Genomic DNA, 20,260 nt, shown 5'->3' with positions numbered 1-20,260 from the left:
TGTGTTTTCAGCTTTCCAATTCTTTCTTTACTCTTGAGTATGAATATTGCTCCTCATCTCAAAATTTGATAGATATGAAATTACCTATCATTCTCTAAAGGTCAAGGATGCGTTCATTTAATAGGAAAATCGTTTAGTATGAGTATTTTTCTCTGATAGGAGTTTGGGCTCTCAAACAGGAAGAGAAAGAAAAATAATCCTGTAGTGTTTATCACAACAGCAATTGACAAGTAATTCCAAAATGAATGCCAGTCATTTTTGTATCTCACACTGGGACAAACACGAGTCCCGAGCCTCATCTTCCCCTATTCCTGGAGACTCTTTACCCTCCTGCCAGTCCTCCTTCCTTCCAATCCCTTCCCCAGCCTTCCAGGACCCTCTGATCCTCAGCAGAACACAAAAGGAAATGGAGTTCAAAATGCTCCCTGAGGTTCACTTGTTCATAGTGTTCTGTTCATTTCTGATAAAGAGACATCACTGGTCAGCTCCCCCTGCACTACTGCAGACAGGGTCCATGATTAACTAAGAGGAGAGCACCATCCCTACAACCCTCTGAGATACCCAGTGTCCTCATTGCTGGAGGAGTGCCTACTAAGATCCTCCAAGGAGACAAGAAGGAATGTCACTGGGGAGGGAAGAAAATTTTCCAGGGATATGTTAGATTTGAGGTGAACTAGATGTAGGGCCAGGTGGTGAAGAACGCATGCATCTCCTCATGCAGCTTTCAGGTTTCTCAGAGAGGAACCCTGGGACAGATGTCCCTAGGGTCATAGGGAGGTGATTTGGTGAAAGTTTTCCTTATACTCAGTGTCCCAGGTCACCCTGCAGTCACTGTTGTCTGTGAGTCCTTAGCGTCTGCCTCTTTCAAGATTGCCCAGGGGAATATGCGGATGACTCTGGGGCAGAGAGAGAGAGAGGAAGTTGATTTGCATGAAGCGTCTTTTCCTTCTAATGGGTCTGAAGGCATGAAAAGGACCCAGGACACCCCTCTCCAGCCCAGAAGCCTGAGCAGGCTGCATTTTATGAGGGTCCCCACCATGGCCTGGACTTTACTTCTTCTTGGGCTCCTTGCTTATGGATCAGGTCAGAGAAAAGGATTCTGCATCTGTGAGGGCACATAAAAACAGGGACTCATGTGACCCTTGTCTCCATAACAACACCTTTCTCTCCTCTTGATTTTAGGAGTTGATTCTCAGACTGTGGTAACCCAGGAGCCATCACTCTCAGTGTCTCCAGGAGGGACAGTCACACTCACTTGTGGCCTCAGCTCTGGGTCAGTCTCTACAGGTAACAAACCTGGCTGGTACCAGCACACCCCAGGCCAGGCTCCTCGCAGGATTATCTATGACACAAGCAGCCGCCCTTCTGGGGTCCCTGATCGCTTCTCTGGATCCATCTCTGAGAACAAAGCTGCCCTCACCATCACAGAAGCCCAGCCCGAGGATGAGGCTGACTACCACTGTTCGCTGTATATGAGTGGTGGTGCTTACACAGTGATTTAAATCTATGGGGAAGTGCAGCCAAAACCTCCTCATGGCCTCAGAAAGGCTCACCCTTAGAGGCAGGAGAGAAAGTGAGGTGGGGAAAGAGTCAACATCACCATAGGAAATGAAGCTCCCGGGTACCACTCTCCTGTTCATTGCTTAGTGGTAATCAACTCCATTCCATCTCTGCCAAGGTGTGTTCCTCTCTCCAATGTGACCTTCCAAGACTGTGCCTCCTTGCACCCTTTCTGCCTAATATGTTCAGGAGTGCAGTTTCCCTTCCATTATCCATAAACCAATACTGAGACTCAATCTACTGTTTTTTTTTTTAAATTTTATTTATTTATGATAGTCATACAGAGAGAAAGAGAGAGGCAGAGACACAGGCAGAGGGAGAAGCAGGCTCCATGCGCCAGGAGCCTGATGTGGGGTTCGATCCCGGGTCTCCAGGATCGCGCCCTGGGCCAAAGGCAGGCGCCAAACCGCTGCGCCACCCAGGGATCCCTGAATCTACTGTTATCTATGAGGACTATTAATAAACTATAAATAAAGCATTGGTAGATCTCACTTTATTCACTAATTTGATTGTGAGGACTGAATTAAGATTTTCATAATGTGAAGCCTAATAAAACTGTAACCTCCCATCCTATACTTCTACATCTGAAACCAGTATTGGTGTTCATAGATGTATATTTTAATAAGCATCCCAAGAGATCTGCATGAAAGTGAGTGTTTAAGAAGCATCTATTATTTTATTAACACAAAATTATTCCTGAAAATATCCCTTTAAATGCAAAGAGAGTAACATCTTCTGACTCAATCATTCCCCAAACGGCACTAAAGATCCAAGAACACTGAGAAACTGACTCAAAATCGCAATCTATTGGTGACACAACAGCCTGCAGTGGAGCAGTGCATGCCCAGGAGATATAGAATTGAGGGACAATACATGACCAGTGGATTTGTAATTCAGCCTGCAGACTGTACAATCTCAGCATTATGGTTCCTGACTACCACTGGTTTCCAAGGAAATATCTAGAGACAAAGATTAGCATGATATTTTATATATGATTTGTTGGTACCTCTAACTAAGGTTGTGCAAGACTTGACATTATACGTGGGTGGTTTCTATTATTTTTGCCTCAAAGTGCATTATCTTTATTAAGTATTGATATACTAACTTAACTTGGAAAATTGAATTAGCAGTTAATTTTACATCAACAGTCATATTATTATTTTTTTTTAAATTTTTATTTATTTATGATAGTCACACACAGAGAGAGAGAGAGGCAGAGACACAGGCAGAGGGAGAAGCAGGCTCCATGCACTGGGAACCCGACGTGGGATTCGATCCCAGGTCTCCAGGATCGCGCCCTGGGCCAAAGGCAGGCGCCAAACCACTGAGCCACCCAGGGATCCCAACAGTCATATTAAATGTAAAGGAAAATTACAGGCAAATAAGAAATATCCGCAGCCATAATTGATACATTGTAGATTTTGTACAAGGAATGAGGAAACACTTCCTGTATTTCATGTTTGCTAGAACTTACACTGAAATTCTTCAACACTCTCCTTGACATCATCCCACAAACAACTTCAGGCCAGTAGGCTTCACTAGAGAATTCTATCAAGCATTTAATAGGGAATCATGAGAATACTAAGAGAAGAAAGATGAATTAGAATGTATTATAAACCTGGTTTTCCTCTTTTATTCTAAATTTAAAAAATTTTTAAATAAGAAAATTAAAAATCCATGTGTTTCATAAGCATAGGAAACAAAATATAACAACATATTTACATACTCAATATAACAATGTACCAAAAGTAATCATTTAAAACACTTAATATTTGGATAACATTTTATTTTTTTTTATTGGAGTTCAATTTGCCAACATATAGAATAACACCCAGTGCTCATCCCGCCGAATGACCCCTCAATGCCTATCACCCAGTCACCCCAAACCCCGCCCACCTCCCTTTACACTACCCCTTGTTAATTTCCAGAGTTAGGAGTCTCTCATGTTCTGTCTCCCTCTCTGATATTTCCCAATCATTTTCTCTCCTTTCCCTTTATTCCCTTTCACTATTTTTTATATTCCCCAAATGAATGAGACCATATAATGTTTGTCCTTCTCTGATTGACTTATTTTACTCAGCATAATACCCTCCAGTTCCATCCACCTTGAGACAAATGGTGGGTATTTGTTGTTTCTAATGGCTGAGGGATATTCCATTGTATACATAAACCACATCTTCTTTATCCATTCATCTTTCGATGGACACCGAGGCTCCTTCCACAGTTGGCTATTGTGGACATTGCTGCTAGAAACATCGGGGTGCAGGTGTCCCGGCGTTTCACTGCATCTGCATCTGCATCTTTGGGGTAAATCCCCAGCATTGCAATTGCTGGGTCGTAGGGCAGATCTATTTTTAACTCTTTGAGGAACCTCCACACAGTTTTCCAGAGTGGCTGCACCAGTTCACATTCCCACCAACACTGCAAGAGGGTTCCCCTTTCTCCGCATCCTCTCCAACATTTGTGGTTTCCTGCCTTGTTAATTTTCCTCATTCTCACTTGGTGTGAGGTGGTATCTCATGGTGGTTTTGATTTGTATTTCCCTGATGGCAAGTGCTGCAGAGCATTTCCTCATATGCTTTTTGGCCATGTCTCTGTCTTCCTCTGTGAGATTTCTCTTCATGTCTTTTGCCCATTTCATGATTGGATTGTTTGCTTCTTTGGTGTTGAGTTTAATAAGTTCTTTTTCGATCTTGGAAATGAGCCCTTTATCTGATACGTCAATTGCAAATATCTTCTCCCATTCTGTAGGTTGTCTTTTAGTTTTGTTGACTGTTTCTTTTGCTGTGCAAAAGCTTCTTATCTTGATGAAGTCCCAATAGTTCATTTTTGCTTTTGTTTCTCTTGCCTTCTGGGATGTATCTTGCAAGAAGTTACTGTGGCCGAGTTCAAAAAGGGTGTTGCCTGTGTTTTCCTCTAGGATTTTGATGGAATCTTGTCTCACATTTAGATCTTTCATCCATTTTGAGATTATCTTTGTGTATGGTGCAAGAGAGTGGTCTAGTTTCATTCTTCTGCATGTGGATGTCCAAATTTCCCAGGACTATTTATTGAAGAGACTGTCTTTTTTCCAGTGGATAGTCTTTCCCCATTTGTCGAATATTAGTTGACCAGAAAGTTGAATCCACTTCTGGATTCTTTATTCTGTTCCACTGATCCATGTGCCTGTTTTTGTGCCATTACCACACTGTCTTGATGACCACAGCTTTCTAGGACAATCTGAAATCTGGCATTGTGATGCCCCTAGCTCTGGTTTTCTTTTTTAAAATTCCCCTGGCTATTCAGGGTCTTTTCTGATTCCACACAAATCTTAAGATGATTTGTTTCAACTCTCTGAAGAAAGTCCATGGTATTTTGATAGGGATTGCATTAAATGTGTCAATTGTCCTGGGTAACATTTACATTTTCATAATATTAATTATTCCAATCCATGAGCATGGAATATTTTTCCATCTCTTTGTGTCTTCCTCCATTGCTTTCAGAAGTGTTCTGTATTTTTTAGGGTATAGATCCTTTACCTCTTTGGTTAGGTTTATTCCTAGGTATCTTATGTTTTTGGGTGCAACTGTAAATGGGACTAACTCCTTAATTTCTCTTTCTTCAGTCTCATTGTTAGTGTATAGAAATACCACTGACTTCTGGGCATTGATTTTGTATCCTGCCACACTGCCAAATTGCTGTATGAGGCTTGCTAATGGTTTATGTATCTTATTAATTCTTTCAAAGGACCAACTCCTGGTTTTGTTAATCTGTTCCACAGTCCTTCTGGTCTGTAATTCATTGAGTTCTGCTCGAATCTTTATTAACTCTCTTCTTCTTCTTCTGGGTGTAGTATCTATTTGCTGTTTTTTCTCCAGCTCCTTTAGGTGCAAGGTAAGCTTTTGTATTTGAGTTCTTTCCAGTGTTTGGATGGATGCTTGTATTGCGATGTATTCCCCCCTCAGGACTGCTTTTCCTGTAACCCAAAGATATTGAACAATTGCATCTTCATTCTCAGTAGTTTCCATGAATCTTTTTATTTCTTCCCTAATTTGCTGTTTGACCCTTTCATCTTTTAGCAGGATGGCCCTTAACCTCCACATGTTTGAAATCCTTCCAAACTTCTTCTTGTGATTTAGTTCTAATTTCAAAGCATTATGGTCTGAAAATATACAGGGTACGATCCCAATCTTTTGGTGTTGTTTAAGACCTGATTTCTGACCCAGTCTGTGGTCTATTTTGGAGAAAGTTCCATGTGCACTTGAGAAGAATGTGTATTCAGTTGCATTTGGATGTAAAGTTCTGTAGATATCTGTGAAATCCATCTGGTCCAGTGTATCATTTAAGGCTCTTGTTTCTTTGGAGATGTTGTGCTTAGAAGACCTTTCGATTTTAGAAAGCACTACATCCAAGTCATGAAGTATAAGTGTAATATTATCTAAGTATGTCTTAACTTTGGTTATTAATTGATTTATATATTTGCCAGCTCCCACATTTGGGACATAAATATTGATGATTGTTAGGTCCTCTTGTTGGATAGATCCTTTAAGTATGATATAGTGTCCCTCTTTATCTCTCACTACAGTCTTTGGGATAAACTTTAGTTCATCTGATATGAGGATGGCTACTCCTGCTTTCTTTTGAGGACCATTTGAATGGTAAATGGTTCTCCACCTTTCATTTTCAGGCTGTAGGTGTCCTTCTGTCTAAAATGAGTCTCTTGTAGACAGCAAATAGATGGGTCTTGCTTTTTTATCCAGTCTGAAACCCTACGCCGTTTGATGGGGTCATTGAGCCCATTCACATTCAGAGTTACTATTGAAAAATATGAATTTAGTGTCATCATGATACCTATTCAGTCCTTGTTTTTGTGGATTGTTCCCTTCAACTTCCTCCTTTACAGAATCCCCTTAATATTTATTGTAGAGCTGGCTTGGTGGTCACATATTCTTTCAGTTCCTGCCTATCTTGGAAACTCTTTATCTCTCCTATTCTGAATGAGAGTCTTGCTGCATAAAGTATTCTTGGCTGCATATTCTTCTAATTTAGGACCCTGAATATATCCTGCCAGCCCTTTCTGGCCTGCCAGTCTCTGTGGAGAGGTCTGCTCTTAATCTAATATTTCTCCCCATAAAAGTTAGAGATTTCTTGCCTCTTGCTGCTTTAAGGATCTTTTCTTTATCTTTGGAATTTGCAAGCTTCACTATTAAATGTCGAGGTTTTGAGTGGTTTTTATTTATTTTAGGGGGGTGAAACCTCTGTATTTCCTGGATCTGAATGCCTTTTCCCTTCCCAGATTAGGAAAGTTTTCAGCTAGGATTTGTTCAAATACATATTCTGGACCTCTGTCTCTTTCGGCACCCTAGGGAACCCCAATTAAATGTAGATTCTTCTTTCTGAGGCTGTCAGTTAATTCCCTTAATCTATCCTCATGATTTTTTATTTATTTTTTTTTTTTTTTTTTTTTTCAATAAACTCTCTTTATTTGAAACATTAATGCAGGAAGCACATGAAATCTGAAAATTCACAAATCCAGAGATACAAGCAAAACAGAAAAGGGATTTATATACAAGACAATGAAGGAAAGAGTTTAAATTGCTAAGCGATTAATGAGGTCATATGTCAATGGCACCAATAAATACAGCATAGTAAGTTCACATTCAGTATCAGGAGGACATTGGCGACTTGGTGGTTTTATGGTGAATGATTTCAACAAAATTAGGGGCAGAAACAATAGATGGAGTGGATGAATATTGGTTGGAGTAGCTCTTTTGAAGAAAAACCTATTTGTCATATTTATTTCAGGTAAAACTGGACAATTCGGTCAACCCAATTGATTAAAATACTATTTAGTTAGTTTTTATTTGGACACAGCACAGTATAAATTAAAAACCTGGTATGTGAAGGCTGTAGAGGAAAGATTTAGAGTATTTTTTTCAAGATTATCTTAAACCACCTAGTCACCTACCTGTTTCTTAAATGTATTTAGAGAAGTCTTTTGTATAATCATTCCTATTCTCTAACTCCAAGATAGAATAATGCCTCCAAAAATTTATTATTCCCTACTGGAATTGAAGATCATCCCTATATCCCTTCTCATTATTATGAAATATTAATAATCACAGATCTTAATATTTTAATGGGAAGATGTCATTATCTAAAAATCAAACATCGGTATAATATGTACATTAGAGCTGATAAATAAAGCATAAACAAACAAGCTAATGGAACTAGCCAGTGTAAACACTTGCAAAAAAATCCCCCCCAAACAAACCAAAAATAGTTCCTTTTAATGGAGAGTCATATTTCTTTTGCAGTGTTCCTGAGAAGAAAATTTTTGGATAGCATCTTACTTTGTTGAATTGCAGCTGAGTCATGTCAATTTGGGTACAATTTGCAGTATGATATATCAGCTTGTAAATGTAATGTTTTCTGGAAAATTAAGCACTAAAAAGAAATTAAAATCAAAACCTTTACTCAGGTCTTACGAAATGCTGACAAGATACCAGGTTCTGGCATATTTTTCAGTTAGAAGACTGTAGACATTAATTAATACCAGACTTTTTCAAGCATTTATAATTTCGATGAAAAGCCATTTCCATTTGTTTTAAAATGAATATTGACTTTATATTAAGGGCAGTTAAAATTATCATCAGATGAAGTTGTGAAGAGAAGCTTCCATCTTTAGTCCTTTTCTTTTTTTTTTTTTTTTTTTTATTTTATTTTTTTTTTAATTAACTTTTATTGGTGTTTAATTTACCAACATACAGAAAAACACCCAGTGCTCATCCCGTCAAGTGTCCACCTCAGTGCCCGTCACCCATTCCCCTCCAACACCCGCCCTCCTCCCCTTCCACCACCCCTAGTTCGTTTCCCCGAGTTAGGAGTCTTTATGTTCTGTCTCCCTTCCTGATATTTCCCAACATTTCTTTTCCCTTCCTTTATATTCCCTTTCACTATTATTCATATTCCCCAAATGAATGAGAACATACACTGTTTGTCCTTCTCCGATTGACTTATTTCACTCAGCATAATACCCTCCAGTTCCATCCACGTTGAAGCAAATGGTGGGTATTTGTCGTTTCTAATTGCTGAGTAATATTCCATTGTATACATAAACCACATCTTCTTTATCCATTCATCTTTCGATGGACACCGAGGCTCCTTCCACAGTTTGGCTATTGTGGCCATTGCTGATAGAAACATCGGGGTGCAGGTGTCCCGACGTTTCATTGCATCTGAATCTTTGGGGTAAATCCCCAACAGTGCAATTGCTGGGTCGTAGGGCAGGTCTATTTTTAACTCTTTGAGGAACCTCCACACAGTTTTCCAGAGTGGCTGCACCAGTTCACATTCCCACCAACAGTGTAAGAGGGTTCCCTTTTCTCCGCATCCTCTCCAACATTTGTTGTTTCCTGCCTTGTTAATTTTCCCCATTCTCACTGGTGTGAGGTGGTATCTCATTGTGGTTTTGATTTGTATTTCCCTGATGGCAAGTGATGCAGAGCATTTTCTCATGTGCATGTTGGCCATGTCCATGTCTTCCTCTGTGAGATTTCTCTTCATGTCTTTTGCCCATTTCATGATTGGATTGTTTGTTTCTTTGGTGTTGAGTTTAATAAGTTCTTTATAGATTTTGGAAACTAGCCCTTTATCTGATATGTCATTTGCAAATATCTTCTCCCATTCTGTAGGTTGTCTTTTAGTTTTGTTGACTGTATCCTTTGCTGTGCAAAAGCTTCTTATCTTGATGAAGTCCCAATAGTTCATTTTTGCTTTTGTTTCTTTTGCCTTCGTGGATGTATCTTGCAAGAAGTTACTGTGGCCAAGTTCAAAAAGGGTGTTGCCTGTGTTCTCCTCTAGGATTTTGATGGAATCTTGTCTCACATTTAGATCTCTCATCCATTTTGAGTTTATCTTTGTGTATGGTGAAAGAGAGTGGTCCAGTTTCATTCTTCTGCATGTGGATGTCCAATTTTCCCAGCACCATTTATTGAAGAGACTGTCTTTCTTCCAATGGATAGTCTTTCCTCCTTTATCGAATATTAGATGGCCGTACATTTCAGGGTCCACTTCTGGGTTCTCTATTCTGTTCCATTGATCTATGTGTCTGTTTTTGTGCCAGTACCACACTGTCTTGATGACCACAGCTTTGTAATACAACCTGAAATCTGGCATTGTGATGCCCCCAGCTAAGGTTTTCTTTTTTAAAATTCCCCTGGCTATTCGGGGTCTTTTCTGATTCCACACAAATCTTAAAATAATTTGTTCTAACTCTCTGAAGAAAGTCCATGGTATTTTGATAGGGATTGCATTAAACGTATAAATTGCCCTGGGTAACATTGACATTTTTACAATATTAATTCTGCCAATCCATGAGCATGGAATATTTTTCCATCTCTTTGTGTCTTCCTCAATTTCTTTCAGAAGTGTTCTATAGTTTTTAGGGTATAGATCTTTTACCTCTTTGGTTAGGTTTATTCCTAGGTATCTTATGCTTTTGGGTGCAATTGTAAATGGGATTGACTCCTTAATTTCTCTTTCTTCAGTCTCATTGTTAGTGTATAGAAATGCCATTGATTTCTGGGCATTGATTTTGTATCCTGCCACGCTACCAAATTGCTGTATGAGTTCTAGCAATCTGGGGGTGGAGGCTTTTGGGTTTTCTATGTAGAGTATCATGTCATCGGCGAAGAGGGAGAGTTTGACTTCTTCTTTGCCAATTTGAATGCCTTTAATGTCTTTTTGTTGTCTGATTGCTGAGGCGAGGACTTCCAGAACTATGTTGAACAGCAGTGGTGAGAGTGGACATCCCTGTCTTGTTCCTGATCTTAGGGGAAAGGCTCCCAGTGCTTCCCCATTGAGAATGATATTTGCTGTGGGCTTTTCGTAGATGGCTTTTAAGATGTCGAGGAAAGTTCCCTCTATCCCAACACTCTGAAGGGTTTTGATCAGGAATGGATGCTGTATTTTGTCAAATGCTTTCTCTGCATCTAATGAGAGGATCATATGGTTCTTGGTTTTTCTCTTGCTGATATGATGAATCACATTGATGGTTTTACGAGTGTTGAACCAGCCTTGTGTCCCAGGGATAAATCCTACTTGGTCATGGTGAATAATTTTCTTAATGTGTTGTTGGATCCTATTGGCTAGTATCTTGTTGAGAATTTTTGCATCCATGTTCATCAGGGATATTGGTCTGTAATTCTCCTTTTTGGTGGGGTCTTTGTCTGGTTTCGGAATTAAGGTGATGCTGGCCTCATAGAACGAATTTGGAAGTACTCCATCTCTTTCTATCTTTCCAAACAGCTTTAGTAGAATAGGTATGATTTCTTCTTTAAACGTTTGATAGAATTCCCCTGGGAAGCCATCTGGCCCTGGACTCTTGTGTCTTGGGAGGTTTTTGATGACTGCTTCAATTTCCTCCCTGGTTATTGGCCTGTTCAGGTTTTCTATTTCTTCCTGCTCCAGTTTTGGTAGTTTGTGGCTTTCCAGGAATGCGTCCATTTCTTCTAGATTTCCTAATTTATTGGCGTACAGCTGTTCATAATATGTTTTTAAAATCGTTTGTATTTCCTTGGTGTTGGTAGTGATGTCCCCTTTCTCATTCATGATTTTATTAATTTGAGTCTTCTCTCTCTTCTTTTTAATAAGGTTGGCTAATGGTTTATCTATCTTATTAATTCTTTCAAAGAACCAACTCCTGGTTCTGTTGATCTGTTCCACAGTTCTTTTGGTCTCGATATCATTGAGTTCTGCTCGAATTTTAATTAACTCTCTTCTTCTGCTGGGGGTGGGGTCTATTTGTTGCTTTTTCTCTAGTTCCTTTATGTGTAAGGTGAGCTTTTGTATTTGAGATCTTTCCAGTTTTTGAATGTATGCTTGTATTGCGATGTATTTCCCCCTCAGGACTGCTTTTGCTGCATCCCAAAGATTTTGAACGGTTGTATCTTCATTTTCATTAGTTTCCATGAATCTTTTTAATTCTTCCTTAATTTCCTGGTTGACCTTTTCATCTTTTAGCAGGATGGTCCTTAACCTCCACGTGTTTGTGGTCCTTCCATATTTCTTGTTGTGATTAAGTTCTAATTTCAAGGCATTATGGTCTGAGAATATACAGGGGACTATCCCGATCTTTTGGTATCGGTTCAGACCCGATTTGTGACCCAGTATGTGGTCTATTCTGGAGAAAGTTCCATGTGCACTTGAGAAGAATGTGTATTCAGTTGAGTTTGGATGTAAAGTTCTGTAGATATCTGTGAAATCCATCTGGTCCAGTGTATCATTTAAAGCTCTCGTTTCTTTGGAGATATTGTGCTTAGAAGACCTATCCAGGGTAGAAAGAGCTAGATTGAAGTCACCAAGTATAAGTGTATTATTATCAAGGTATTTCTTGAGTTTGGTTATTAATTGGTTTAAATATTTGGCAGCTCCCACATTCGGGGCATATATATTGAGGAGTGTTAAGTCCTCTTGTTGGATAGATCCTTTGAGTATGAGATAGTGTCCCTCTTCATCTCTCACTATAGTCTTCGGGGTAAATTTTAATTTATCTGATATAAGGATGGCAACCCCTGCTTTCTTTTGAGGACCATTTGAATGGTAAATGGTTCTCCAACCTTTTATTTTCAGGTTGTAGGTGTCCTTCTGTCTAAAATGAGTCTCTTGTAGACAGCAAATAGATGGGTCCTGCTTTTTTATCCAGTCTGAAACCCTGCGCCTTTTGATGGGGTCATTAAGCCCGTTCACATTCAGAGTTACTATTGACAGATATGAGTTTAGTGTCATCATATCTATTCAGTCCTTGTTTTTGTGGATTGTTCCACTGAACTTCTTCTTAAAGGGGAATTTTAAGAGTCCCCCTTAAAATTTCTTGCAGAGCTGGTTTGGAGGTTACATATTCTTTCAGTTCCTGCCTGTCTTGGAAGCTCTTTATCTCTCCTTCCATTTTGAATGAAAGCCTTGCGGGGTAAAGTATTCTTGGTTGCATGTTCTTTTCATTTAGGACCCTGAATATATCCTGCCAGCCCTTTCTGGCCTGCCAGGTCTCTGTGGAGAGGTCTGCTGTTACCCTAATATTCCTCCCCATAAAAGTCAGGGACTTTTTTTCTCTTGCTGCTTTAAGGATCTTCTCCTTATCTTTGGAATTTGCAAGCTTCACTATTAAGTGTCGAGGTGTTGAACGGTTTTTGTTGATTTTAGGGGGGGATCTCTCTATTTCCTGGATCTGAATGCCTGTTTCCCTTCCCAGATTAGGAAAGTTTTCAGCTAGGATTTGTTCAAATACATATTCTGGCCCTCTGTCCCTTTCCGCGCCCTCGGGAACCCCAATTAAACGTAGGTTTTTCTTCCTCAGGCTATCATTTATTTCCCTTAATCTATCCTCATGGTCTTTTAATTGCCTGTCTCTTTTTTCCTCAGTTTCCCTCTTTGCCATCAACTTGTCTTCTATGTCACTCACTCGTTCTTCCACCTCGTCAAGCCTCGTCGTTAGGACTTCTAGCTTGGATTGCATCTCATTTAATTGATTTTTAATTTCTGCCTGATTAGATCTAAATTCTGCAGTCATGAAGTCTCTTGAGTCCTTTATGGTTTTTTCTAGAGCCACCAGTAGCTGTAAAATAGTGCTTCTGAATTGGCTTTCTGACATTGAATTGTAATCCATATTTTGTAACTCTGTGGGAGAGTGGGCTGTTTCTGATTCTTTTTTTTGAGGGGTTTTCCTTCTAGTCATTTTGCTCAGTGCAGAGTGGCCAAAAACAAGTTGTATTGGGAAAAGGAGAAAAAGAGAGAGAAGGAAAGAAAAGAGAAAAAGAAAAAAGAGAAAGAAGAAAAAAAATAGGGGAAAAAGAGAAGAAAAAGAAAGAAAAAGAAAGAAAGGAGAAAAAAGAAAAAAGGGGGGGTGGGGGAAGCAATCAGAAATCAAGAAGAAAGAGAGAAAAAAAGAGCGCAAAACAAAACAAAAAAAAAGAAACAAAAAACAAAAACAAAAACAAAAAACAAAAAAACCCACGGGGGAGTATCTTCCGATTCTGTGTAGTTTAAGTCCCTTGACTTCCCTTGGAACTGGTCCGTCTCGCTGGTCTTCTGGGGGAGGGGCCTGCTGTGCTGATTCTCAGGTGTTGGCACTTGGGGGAGCTGCTCTGCCCCTGCCTGGTGCAGGGCTCGGTGGGGGTTGTTGACCCCGTGAGGCCCCGGGAGGAAGCCACAGTGGCGGGGGCAGCTCTGGGACCCTGGATCCAGCCCCCGCAGTAGCTCCGGGGCTCTCCGTCTGCAGGGCCTGGGGGCTCCGGGGCGGGGCCGCTGATCTGCTCAGTTCCAGGCAGGAGCGTCCTTGCTGTCGTGGGCCCTCCCGGCCTCTGCCTGTCCCGGGGGAGGCCGGATCCTGGGCTGTGTCCCGGCGCCCTGTGCTCCGGGGCCTGCGCTGTTGGATTCGCGCTCCCGGCGGTGCAGCCCCCTCCGCGGAGCCGCCGCCCGAGCCTCTCCGAGCTGTTCCCGGAGCCGCGCAGCCCCCTCCGCGCGGAGCTTCTTCCTCCGCCCGAGCCGCCGCCGCCGAGCTGTTCCCGGAGCCGCGCAGCCCCCTCCGCGGAGCCGCCGCCCGAGCCCCTCCGAGCTGCTCCGGGTCCCGCCGAGCGCTGCAGCCCTTAGGGAGCTCGGCGCACTCTCCGGGGCGCGGTTCCTCTGTTACTGTCCCAGGGAGCCCGAGGGCGTCCCCGCCTTTCTGGGGATCCTGCTCCAATTCCCCGGGAGCCCCTTTCCGCGGGGAAGGTCGGTGCAGCTCCTGCTCCTCCGGGACGGGGCTCTCCTGTCCTGGGGACACTCGCCCCGGCCTCAGCCCGGCTCCTCGCGGGGCCCCTCCCCCTTGGAGGCCTTTTGTTCCTTTATTTCTTTTTCCCCGTCTTCCTACCTTGATAGAAGCGCGAACTCTTCTCACTGTAGCGTTCCAGCTGGTCTCTCTTTAAATCTCAGGCCGAATTCGTAGGTTTTCAGGATGATTGGATGGTTTTCTAGGTAATTTGCTGAGGACAGGTGACCTGGAGACCCTACTCCTCCGCCATCTTGCCCCTCCCCCTATCCTCATGATTTTTTAATTGTTTTTCTCTTTTCTCCTTATTTTCCCTCTTTGCCATCAACTTGACTTGTATGTCCCTCACTCGTTCTTCTACCTCTTTAACCCTCATCGTTAGGACCTCTAGTTTGGATTGCATCGCATTTAATTGATTTTTAATTTCTGCCTGATTAGATCTAAATTCTGCAGTCATGAAGTCTCTTGAGTCCTTTATAGTTTTTTCTAGAGCCACCAGTAGCTGTATAATAGTGCTTCTGCATTGGCTTTCTGACATTGAATTATAGTCCAAATTTTGTAACTCTGTGGGAGAGAGGACTGTTTCTGATTCTTTTGTGGTGAGTTTTTCCTTCTAGTCATTTTGCTCAGTGCACAGTGGCCAAAAACAAGTTGTACTGGAAAAAGGAGAAAAAGAGAGCAGAGAGAAAAGAAAAGAAAAAGAAAAAAAGAAGTAGAAGAAAAAAAAAGAGAAAAAAAGGGGGCGAGGCAAACAGAAAACAAAAAGAAGGGGAGTATCCTATGATCCTGTATACTGTAAACCCCTCGACTTCCCCTGGAACTTTCCAGTGCTGCTTGGCCAACAATTTGTTTTTCCCCTGTCTGTCTAGCTGGTCTTCTCGGGGAGGGGCCTGATGTGCTGATTCTCAGGTATGAGTACCTGGGGGAGCTGCTCAGCCCCTGCCTGGTGCAGGGCTCAGTGAAAGATGTTTAAGCTGTTTATCCAGTGAGGCCACTGTGAGGCTCAGTGGGGGCTGTTTACCCTGTGAGACCTCAGGAGGAACAGCAGCAGTGATGGCGGCCAGCTCCCCAGCCCTAGAGTCAGCTCCCGCAGTAACTACCACAGCTCCCAGTCCGCAGGGGCCTGGATGCTCCCAGGAGGGGGCTGACCTACTCAGCTCGGACCCGGCTGCAGGTGTCCTCGCTGTCCTGGGCCCTCCTGCCCCCGCCTGTCCCGGGGGGAGGCTGGATCCTGGGCTGTGTCCCCGGCACCCTGGGCTCCTGGGCCTGCGCTGCTGGAATTGCGCTCCAGCCGTGCAGCCCCCTCTGCGGAGCCTCCGCCTGAGTCCCCCCAGCTGCTCCTGGGCCGCAGGGAGCGCTGCAGCACTTTAGGGAGCTGGGCCGCGGGGTGTGGGGCTCTCCCCACTCTGTTAGTGCCCCTGGGAGCCTGAGGGCATCCCCGCCCTCCTGGGGTCCTGCTCCGACTCCCTGCGGACTCCCTGCGAGCACCTGTCCGTCCGGGAAGGTTGGTGCAGCTCCTGCTTCTCTGGGCAGGGCTCTCCTGTCCTGGGGACACTCGCCCCGGCCTCAGCCTGGCTCCTCGGGGCCCCTCCCCCTCGGATGCCTTTTGTTTCTTTATTTCTCCCCCCCCCCCATCTTCCTATCTTGATAGAAGCGCGAACTCTTCTCATTGTAGCATTCCAGCTGTTCTCTCTTTAAATCTCAGGCCGAATTCGTAGGTTCTCAGGATGATTCGAAAGTTATTTAGCAAGTTGGTGGGGACAGGTGACTTGGGGTCCCCACTCTTCCGCCATCTTGCCCCCTTTCGAGTATCAGATTTAAATTTCAGGAAGACATCATTTATGGATATAGCTATGAATTGCAGAAATGACTCAAAATATGAACTACTAGAAACCATGTGATCCCTTGGGTAAAAATTGACCTTGATCACCAGGGACGATTGGGGCTGAGACTAGTTGTGTTCAGTCTCTCAGTGATGAGGCACATGGAATGAGGGGAGCAGATGTGAAGAGGCACTGAGCCATGCATCAGATGCCCCAACATTGGTAGAGCCTTTGAGCTCCCAGTGCTGGTTCCCTGACACCCTGTGGGAGAAAACACTTATGTGACAGGACACACCACAGGGGACACAGTGATCTCTAGAGCGCCCTGGTCAGCCTGCATCAGTATGTCCTCTCAGAGGTACAAGACTGCCCAGAGGAAGCTCCTGCCTGACTCATGTAGGATCACTCAGGACCCACGGGGGCGCTGCTCTATCACCTTCCTGCCTGAGAGGACTCCTGGGGACTTGGGTGATTCTGTCTCCAGTCTATCAATCCCTCCATTCTGCTCTGGCTGCAGACCCCCACCCAGATCTGCCCCACTGGAAAGTCAATAGGACGCTGGTGTCTGGGGAAGGCCTGGGCAATGTGTCCAGGTGGACACCCTCAGGGACCCTTGCTCTAAGTATGACTTCCAATTGTGCTCTTGATGAAATAGGCAGTAAGTGCCTGAGTCCTTTGTCTGCCATCATTTCAGTTGTTATTTCTTACTGGACTTTCTCGTTTATGTCACTACTTTATAGTTATCTATGGAAATAGATACTGTTTGTGTTTTCAGCTTTCCCAATTCTTTTTTTTTCTTTTGTATGAATACCATTCCTCATCTCAAAATTTGATAGATGTGAAATTACCTATTGTTTTCTAAAGTGTCAGAGATGCCTTAGTTTAATAGGAAATTCATAAGTATTTTTCTCTGATATGAGTTCAGGCTCTCAAACATGAAGAGAAAGGAAAAAGGAACATGCATGATTTATCAAACCAACAATTTACAAGTAGTTGCAAAATGAATGGCAGTCATTTTGGTATCTAACACTGGGGCAAACACAAGGCCTGAGCCTCATCTTCCCCTGTTCCTGGAGAATCCTTATGCTCCTGCCAGTCCTCCTTCTCCAGGTTCCTTCCCCAGCCTTCCAGGACCATCTGATCCTCAGCAGAACACAAAGGGAAATGGAGTTCAAAATGCTCCATGAGGATCACTTGTTCACAGAGTGTTGTGTTCATTTCTCATAAAGAGACATTCTCGGTTGGCACCCCCTGGACTATTTGTAGACACTGTCCATGATTATCTAAGAGGAGACCACCATCGCTACATCTGTCACATGGGCTCTGAGATTCACAGTGTCCTAGTGGATGGAGGAGTGGCTGCTAGGATCCTCCAAGGAAATAAGGAGCAATCTCTCTGGGGAAGGAAGGAAATGTTCTAGAGAGCGATTAGAGTTGAGGTGATTTAGAGGCAGGGCCAGGAGTTGGAGAATGTATCCATCTCCTCATACAGCTCTCAGGATTCTCAGAGAGGAACTTTGGGATGGAGGTCACCAGGGTCATAGGTAGGTGATTTAGTGAAAGATGTCTTCCTGACAGTCTGTGTCCCAGGCCACCCTGCAGACATTTGTGTGTGTGAGGTCCCAGCATCTGTCCCTTTCAAGATCTCCCAGGTGATTTGCGGGTGACCATGGGGGAGGGATAGAGAAGAAGCTGATTTGAATAAAGCACTTGTTTATTATCATAGGTCTAGAGTCAAGAAAAGGCCCTGGGACACCCTACTCCAGCCAAAGAGCCTCTGGAGCCCACCTCCAGTGAGGGTCCACACCATGGCCGGTACGGTGCTTTTTCTCGGGTTACTTGCTCATGGCTTAGGTCAGGGAAATGGACTCTGCATCTGTTGGGGGAACATAAAAGCAGGGACTCATGTGACCCTTGTCTCCCATAACTATACCTTTTTCTCCTCTTGGTTTTAGGAGCAGATTCTCAGATTGTGGTGACCCAGGAGACATCGTTGTCAGTGTCTCCAGGAGGGAGAGTCACACTCACTTGTGGCCTCAGCTCTGGGTCAGTCACTACAAGTAACTATCCCAACTGGTTCCAGCAGACCCCAGAGCAGAGTCCTGGCATGATTATCTACAGCACAAACAGCCTCCCCTCTGGGGTCCCTGATCGCTTCTCTGGATCTATCTCTGGGAACAAAGCCGCCTTCACCATGACAGGAGCCCAGCCTGAGGACGAGGCTATTACTGTTTTACAGGACATGGCAGTGGGAGCAGCTACACTTACCCACAGCATCTCAGATAAGGAGAAAGTGAGACAAAAACCCCTGGGTCCTTTTATCTGGTCCTCATCATTGAGAAGCTTCTGTGGAGCTTACAGTCAGGTGCATGACAGTGATGCTAAGCACAGTGATAGAGACAGATGAGAGGGTGGGCCACAGTCCTGCTCCCAAGCAGGGACACATGCACTAAGGTAGTTAATCCCATTATTGGTGACAGCAGTAGAGCATATGCCCCCCGGGATGCTGGCATGAAATGGTGCCTCCCTGTAACCTTTTCCTTTCTTAAAGACAATATCCATGGACCCTCTAAACTGTTAGACAAAATGTTTATTAATACTAATAAATATTAACATCACTAATAATTTTTTGCTCATAAAACGTGTAGAATAGTAGATGAAGTCCATACAGACGACAGCACACACCATCATACTATGTTTTAGGAAACATTACATGTATATTTATATTTTCCTTTTTTTAAGATTTTATTTTTCCGGAATGACTACATCCAGCGTGGGGCTCAAACCTACAACTGAGATCAAGAATCCCACCCTCCAGTGAGTGAGCCAACAGGGAGCCCCTATAGATGCATATTTATTATTCTAAAGGATTTTATTTCTTTATTCATGAGTGATACACAGAGAAAGGCAGAGACATAGGCAGAGGGAGAAGCAGGCTCACTGTGGGGAGCCTGATGTGGGACTCGATCCCGGGACTGCAGGATAATGCCCTGAGCTAAAGGCAGACACTTAAACTATGGACCACCTATGCATCCCTAAATGTGTGTTTAAACACAAAAATGATTTTATGTATTTATCTGAGAGAGATGGGATGAGATAGGAGGAGCTGAGGGACAGGGACAAGCAAACTGCTTGGTTAATAGGCACCCCAATGCAAGGCTGGATATCAGGACCCCAGCATCACAACTTAAGCCGAAGGCAGATCATTAACCACTTGAGCCACCCAGGTATCACAATTATGCAAAATAATTCCTTTAAACTCAATTTGTCAACATATATCACCAGTACACATCCCTTCAATGCCCTCCTTAGTGCCCATCACCCAGTCAGCCCTTCCCCCACCTACCTCCCTTTCTGCAACCCTGTTTGTTTCCCATAGTCAGGAGTCTCTTATGGTTTGTCTTCCTCTCAGACTTTCCCCCACTCAGTTTTCCTCCTTTCCTTTATAGTCCTGTTTGCTATTTCTTTTTTTTTAAATAAAGATTTTATTTATTTATTCATGAGAGACACACACACACAGAGAAGCAGAGACCCAGGCAGAGGGAGAAGCATGCTCCAGGCAGGGAGCCCAACATGGGACTCAACCTTGGGACCCCAGGCTCATGCCCTGGGCCGAAGGCGGTGCTAAACCGCTGAGCCATCTGGGCTGCCCATCATTCACTATTTCTTATATTCCACATATGAGTGAAATCGTTTGATAATTGTCCTTTACTATTGACTCTTTTAACTCAGCCAATACCTTCTATTTCTATTCACATCGACATAAATTGTAGGTAATTCATCCTTTCTGATGGCTGAGTAATATTGCATTGTATATATCCTCTTTATCCATTCATCTGTCAAAGGATATGGTGGCTCCTTCCAAGTCTTTTAAAAAATATTTATTTATTTATTCATGAGAGACAGAGAAAAAGAGGCAGAGACACAGGCAGAGGGAGAAGCAAGGCTCCATGCAGGGAGACCAATGTGGGACTGGATCCTGGGTCTCCAGGATCATGCTCTGGGCTAAAGGTGGCGCTAAACCGCTGAGCCACCCAGGCTGTCCAAAGAGAGGGATATTAATCAAAATAAGGAAAGAAGCTCTCAAGTAGAA

At 43.2% G+C, this 20,260-nt stretch overlaps 1 gene segment (V, D, J or C); it reads left to right on the top strand.

Moving 5' to 3' along the window:
• The first annotated feature begins 973 nt into the window (after positions 1–973).
• Positions 974–20,260, top strand: part of LOC121475477 — a 399,528-nt gene continuing 380,241 nt past the window's right edge. The window contains 2 exon segments of the V gene segment in view: positions 974–1,083; positions 1,183–1,486. Coding sequence covers positions 1,023–1,083; positions 1,183–1,486 — 365 coding nt within the window.

This window comes from Vulpes lagopus, chromosome 14 (genome assembly GCF_018345385.1).
Source record: "Vulpes lagopus strain Blue_001 chromosome 14, ASM1834538v1, whole genome shotgun sequence".
NCBI lineage: Eukaryota > Metazoa > Chordata > Mammalia > Carnivora > Canidae > Vulpes > Vulpes lagopus.
The sequence above is the reverse complement of the archived record's forward strand: the minus strand, read 5'-3'. Positions and strand labels throughout refer to the sequence as shown.